Below are 6,570 nucleotides of genomic sequence, written 5' to 3'. Positions count from 1 at the left end.
GGTGGGAGAGGATGTATTTTTACAGGTTTCCATAGCTGGCTACTTTTCAAGACATGGAAAGTGTGAACTGTAACTCCTGAAACCATTCTTGGACAAAGCCATAATTCTGTTGCTCATTACAGTGCTAGAGACAAAATAGTTGCCCAGATGCGTAAGACAGGATGTGGACCAATAGGTCCTTTCATCTACATGATGAGGAAATAGGAACTGGGGGTGCAAAGAACATATGTGGTTTGACAGTGCAGAGGCAGCTCCGTTACATCTCCACTTAAAAACCTTCCATACAACAAATGCATATTTTGAAGCATAACCTGTCTGGCATCAGTCTTCCAGAAGCAGAAGAGTTTATAGTGAACAGCATTCTGCAGAAGAGGTGGAGAAGCTGCATGCATATCAGACTGGGTAATACCTACTTTGTATACTGAAATGAAGATACCAACTACAAAGACTCATTGCTCAACAGGGCTGCAAGTTTAGCAACTTGTTCAAAGCAAATCCTACAGATAGCATTAGCAGACCAGAGTGTGGCTAGTGTGTGTTAGCTCTTGTAGCCGTTCCTGGTATGTAGATCCCTCATACCCACTTGATGAGACTTAACTATTTTTCAAGTATGATCTTACCTTTACAGAATTCAGTAGTTTAGCTAACTGAAGGTTATTAAAAAGAAATTAAAAATAACTCTAACATGTACAAACATGCCTATTTATAGCATTTCATTTATTACCCATGGGAAAACAGAAGCAATCTCAGACAACAAACCAATGCAAAACCCATTAAGAACAGTATGGCTTGAGAATGACCTCTAATGCTTACCGAAGATCAAGACCCTGATTTTGCCAGATGTTTTCCATAATTCTAATTATCTGAAGTGTCAGCATGTCCTGACGCAAATCTGGAATAGTCATAGAAATTGCAAATTTTGTAACACTAGAACACTTTGTTACCTCTCATTTTACTTTTCCCCCAAAAAGTGTATGTCTACAGGAAATGAGGCTTGCATCATTTAGTGTAGGTTTTGATCTCTCAATAGAGAAAAGCATTGACAATGAATATAAATTTGTTGTGGCGATTTTCAAAGCTGTTTAAAGACAGAAACTAAAAACATGACAATGGAATTACAGATTATGCATCTGTAATACCTTGAAGACATTTTCAAGTAAAAAACCTGAAGTATTAAAAAGTATCTTGTTCTTCCTCAACAGACTGAGCATCTTAGAACGTACAAAATTTGTACATGACAGACAAATACTTATTTATGCTTAATTTTTCTAGAAAAGAAAAATGTTTTTCTTAGATGATTTTTTAAAAGTTATTTTTTTCAATATATGTATTTTATGTGCTTAGAAAAAATACTAAACAGTAGGTTAGGAAAATAAACAGATATGCAGCTTTTGGATTACACTTAGTTTTCCTTACCGTCTCCATTTTTAAAGATTATCTCATTGTTCTGAAATAATAATTCAGACATAATATCTGGGTTTTCCCAGTTCAACCACAGTGGCCTTTTTGCAGATGACATTATCCTGCACTCCTCAAGCCTATAAAAGAGAAGGTTTCTATGAAATAGGCACAATTTGATTCTCATACCATGTTTGTGTAATACTACTAAGTTCTCCCTGCTTTCTCCAAGCTGTCTGTACTAATATCAAACTAAATGGGTAACTGACAACCAACCACTTTTACTTTCAACTTCAAACTTAATAAATGCAATGTTAATCACTTGCTAAGCCCAATAGAAGAGCTGGCTATATTGTAAATTTTCCTTTGGTACTGCAGTTCCTGTCACCGTAAAGGAACAGCTAACTTGTCATGTTGTTTCCCAATTTGTTAAACCATTAGATTGAAACTTTTTCACTCTTTATAAATTACTCCGCTACAAATTGTAGGTACTAACATTTAGTATGTTAACATTTAACCTTAACATGTTAACATTATAAGCATTTACTTAAATAGCCAGACAAATTTCAAAACTGAAGACAATACCGAAGATTTCCCAGCTGATGTGCAGGATTAAGAGGCGAGATAAAGCCTTGTAAAGCATCCATGAAATCTGGCCGTCTCATTTGTTCGACAAGAAACTTCATTTGTACCTGATAAATAATCACATTCAGGTTTTTAGAACACTAATTATGTGTAAATGAAGGTAAGGATCAGATTTTAGCTTTGGTTTTAAAGCAAGGTTTTGAACAGTTTCAACATAAGCAATTCTGTTTAGCCATATCTTACACAAATAGATACCCTTTAGTTCTATTGCCTTAAGAGGTAGGCAATGGCAATGCACACAGAAAATATTATAACTTCTAGGATAACACGCCACCTGCTCAAGTTAGTATTAATACTTTTCTAGTTAATCAAATAAAACACAGTTCTAAGTAATTCCTTGACTCAACAGCAACAATTTTGGTACATGGACAGCTTATAATACCTTCTGGGTCTCATCTTTTTTTTCCTGCTTGAGAATATCAGTGAGGTTAATCAACTTCTCCATAGCCTCCACCTGCCTGCTCAGATGCTTTAGGTACATTCCACAAGCTCGACAATAGGACTCCAGGAGTAAACCAAACCTCTGACTTACAGTTTTATTGTGCATTTCAGACCTACACAGAGAGGAAGAACAGTTATAGCTTAAAGATAAGACCACTTAGAGGTGCCAAAAATGAAGCTATACCTGTAACACCTTCTTGAGAGCTGCTTACAGATCTTTTTTTCAGGTAAAAAACTTGCACTGACCTCCAACAACTCATTTCATTTTGACTGATCAGGCTTCAGTACTCTTTACAACTAATTCAGCACAGAGCTGACACACTTCTCCCCCATTCCTTCTTGCTCCATCCTGTCCTTCTCTACCCCTTGCCAATATTCACAACCCATGTTTCCCAGAAACTCTGTAGTAAGCCTCGAGCTTTCAATTCAAGTTCCAGATTTCTTCGCTGAGAATAAAGCTAACCTGTTTCATTTTTCTCCTTGTCTTATTTAGCCAATCCCAGGCTGTGACACCTCTAGTTTCCTTGTTCTTACTTATTCTCAGTCTTTGCACAGTCCTAAAACATCCCCTCAAACAAATTAATCAGGCAACTTATTCCATTATCCTTGATGATTACCAAGGGGAGTAGAAAACTGAAAGCACAGTAAAGATTCATTGAACCTTTCTCTGTGCCTGATCACACTATCTGAGAACAGCATTTTTAAGTGACAACTAGCTACAATTCAGTATGCTGTAGGCTGATTTATGCTCAGCCTTCTCAACACCAGCCCATGCTATACTTAGTAAGGAAGAACACAGATATTTTGATTATCAAGCTCTAGAAAAGTCTTTAATAAGCATGTATAAACAGTTATTTTTTTAGAGCCTTATCTTCAGTCAAATTGGTGGCTTTCTTTAGGCCTCAAGTATTTGTAAAATATTGTGGAAAAGACTGGTGGGGGATCTTGCATACAAAATAAAACTCAAGCAGCAGAAAACTGTCAAAGTTGTAAACAGCTAAAAATATGGGAGGCTTCCAGAAATCTTAAGACTCAGATTTTTAGAATAATCAACATTACATAAAAAGAAGTACAAGACCAAGTATCTATTATTAACTAGGTTTTGAAACTGCAAGGGATGTCTTCTATTACCAAATTCTATGTATTGAAAGTCTTAACCAATACAAAACAAACTTTATATAAGTGGCATTTTTTTCTAAAAAAGGACATTTAGTATGCCAAGCCTTTAGAACAACTAACTGTTTACAGCTAATAGGGATCCCACCACCCCTTAACATGATATTAAGCTTACTTTAAATGCCAAAAGAAGAAGTGTCCTATCCTTTGATTGGTCAGTGCCTTCTTGAGTAAAAATCTCACAAGTTGATTATCTAGATACTGTTCATATTTCAGAACCTAATTAAGAAGAGAAAAAAAATCAGCTGCAGTTATTATTTCTATGAAGAATATACAGATTAAAGGCAGTTAAATAAAAAGCAATCTATGTTTTACATTAAATTTTGTAGAATGACTGATCTTGGTATTAATACTTGCATGTGTTAGGATTTGAACAATATCTGCTAACAGTGCACTGTCTGCCTTTATTTCAGGAACTTACCATCTGATGCTTCCTTTACTGTTACCACATATTTTAGTCTCAACTTGCTCAAAATTTTAAGATGATGCTTCTGCTCATACTTTCCCATATGTTAGGACAGCTGAAATAGCTGCCTCTTCCAGCTGGCAGAACAGTTGTGCATCTCTGCAAAACTTTGGCATGTAATATGGACAAGCAAAATCACTGCACTACAGATAACAAACTACTTTTCAACTCCTCCTCTTAAATAATCTGCAATCCAAATAGATACTTCTGATGACCTCTTTTTCACATAATCTTAACTTATGTTGTATTTTAAGCCTTATAGGATCAAATATACACAAGACATCAAGTACACCAAAATATGTTACATACCTGTACTAGCTGGATTAAGTACTGAGACAGTTTGTCATCTGTCAAGGACTTCTCTAGACACCGAACTGCAAAAGCTCGCACCATTGGATCTGGGTAATTACAGTCCAAAAGCTCCATTGCTTGCTCTGGCTTGATTGAAGGCCAATCTTTTACCAAACAGTACATCTGTGAACAAGAAGTCCAAGCACATTACACATTTGCATTGATTAGGAAGAAACTGTAATACACAGCCATTGGAAGGTACTGTCAGACACAAACTGCATCTGAATAGAAGCTGCTTGCTTGCCAGTCCCCTCTCAGGAAGTAATTTGGTATTAGTTGCCAGCTGACTGTTATTTTATCCACTATAAAAATAATGAAAACAAAGTCTCACATTAAAGTGTAGTTGACAAATCAACAACTATGGACCAGACTGATCAGTCATTTATAGTGTCAATCTGAATCATGTAAGATTTCATCCAGCATATCATGCACACAGAACGTGTTTTTGACTTCCGGAAGTTCTCTTTAAAATAGCATATTTTAAAGGATCTCCAACACTTAAAAACTAATTCAGTGCCATATGTTACCTGAGCCACTTCATCTCTAGAATTCCATTTAACAGACAGAAGTAATTTGGGCAGAATTTCTGGAATATTTACACAATAGTGTCTGCAAAAGAGAAAAAAAAAGTTGTATGTACAAAACATCATTTTTCCTTTGATAATCATATACTACTTCTCCTCAGTCTTGCACCTTTTTCTTCGTCAGCAGAATCCAGTCGATACCATAATGTGGTGTCAAGATCCACGTATGAAAGTAAAACTGCAGTAATAGGGAAAATGTCAACTAATTCAACAACTGACTTTTCTTCATGGGCTTATGAACCAAGACATACAATGCAGAATGCCTTTTCTAAAACACTAATCCCAACACTACAGAATACAGAAAAGGGAGCAAAAGCCAAGACAATCATGATAAATCTGGAGTAAATGGGGTGAACTTTTACTGAGACAAGGGTTTTTCTTTGATTCGGTTTTTGTTTTTAAATACCTGTGACTCCAGAGGAAGTCCTTCTCTTGCTCAGTGATTTCAGACAAAGGATCTCGTGTACATATGGCTCGCAGTTGTTCCTTGTCACTTTCTCTTAATTCATTATCTCTAGCTATTCTGTTACTCTGCAGAGAGAAAGCAGTCCATTAACCCTCCACACATTTCCTGCTGTTGTCATACAACATACATGAAACTATTTTAACAGCATAGCAACACTTAGAGTCTATGTCATGCAATACTATCTTGTTGTTTCCTTTTCTTACAACTGAGGACTTACAATTTAAAAATAGAGAGAGATTAAAGACTATGCCTTTGATTTTTACAACTGCTTTTACTCACTATTGGGACAAGAAGTACATTTCAACTATATCAACTGTATGGAGAAATAGCAGCAGTGGACATCTGATGAAGAACATAATGCAGCACAAAATGAAACTGGTCATTTCTGTCTACAGGTTTGAGATTGCTGAGAGCTGCTGAAAGGAGTGAAAGAATCAGAACTAAAAACACAGAATATGGGGGATGAAGCCAGGTAAATAAAAGGTAGAACACTGTAGGAAAGCCTGAGTAAGACAAAGACTGGAATACATTAACCAGAACTAGTATAAGATATTCCCCAAAAAACACAGAAAATAGAACTGGTACGCATTGATATTAATTTTACCTACGACTTCATTTATTAGAACCAGCTTAGACCAATGGCAGAGGTATTGAAACTACTACTACTTGATTTCTCACAGCTCGTGCCAAGTTCAATTTTTCTCCTATACTTCCCAAGTCTTAGTTCATTTAATGTGTTCTTCCCAAAGCAATACGAAATTACACAGTTTCTGAGGTTTCACCTACAGAATCAATTGCACTGCAAAAAAGAGAAATCTTAAAGAGCTTTTATTATTGCCTTTACTATAAAATACAATCGTATTAAGTTTGAGACTTAAGATGAAGCTATTGCTAAAGTGTCTCAAAACCAAAAAAGTTGAACGGGTTTTTACAGTGAACTCACATTTACACAGCTGTACAATACCTACTACCAGAAAAGAGTAAGATCAACTCTTTTCCAAGATCAAATTAAACTGCAGCACCACAGTATCTGACCTTCTGTT

At 35.9% G+C, this 6,570-nt stretch overlaps 1 protein-coding gene across 1 annotated transcript in view; it reads right to left on the bottom strand.

The window, feature by feature from the left end:
- Positions 1-813: 813 nt before the first annotated feature.
- PIK3CA (phosphatidylinositol-4,5-bisphosphate 3-kinase, catalytic subunit alpha) overlaps positions 814-6,570 on the bottom strand; it is a gene marked incomplete at its 3' end in the record, with an annotated part of 17,464 nt that continues 11,707 nt past the window's right edge. Inside the window, exons 9-16 of the mRNA XM_010182570.1 lie at positions 5,468-5,592; positions 5,005-5,086; positions 4,436-4,600; positions 3,776-3,879; positions 2,426-2,597; positions 1,984-2,090; positions 1,417-1,538; positions 814-892 (exon numbers count right to left, since the gene is read on the bottom strand). Coding sequence (XP_010180872.1) covers positions 814-892; positions 1,417-1,538; positions 1,984-2,090; positions 2,426-2,597; positions 3,776-3,879; positions 4,436-4,600; positions 5,005-5,086; positions 5,468-5,592 — 956 coding nt within the window. The remainder of the gene's footprint in view (positions 893-1,416; positions 1,539-1,983; positions 2,091-2,425; positions 2,598-3,775; positions 3,880-4,435; positions 4,601-5,004; positions 5,087-5,467; positions 5,593-6,570) is intronic.

Source organism: Mesitornis unicolor, unplaced genomic scaffold (assembly GCF_000695765.1).
Source record: "Mesitornis unicolor isolate BGI_N332 unplaced genomic scaffold, ASM69576v1 scaffold41624, whole genome shotgun sequence".
NCBI classification, from domain to species: domain Eukaryota; kingdom Metazoa; phylum Chordata; class Aves; order Mesitornithiformes; family Mesitornithidae; genus Mesitornis; species Mesitornis unicolor.
This window is presented reverse-complemented; position numbering and strand designations above follow the sequence as displayed.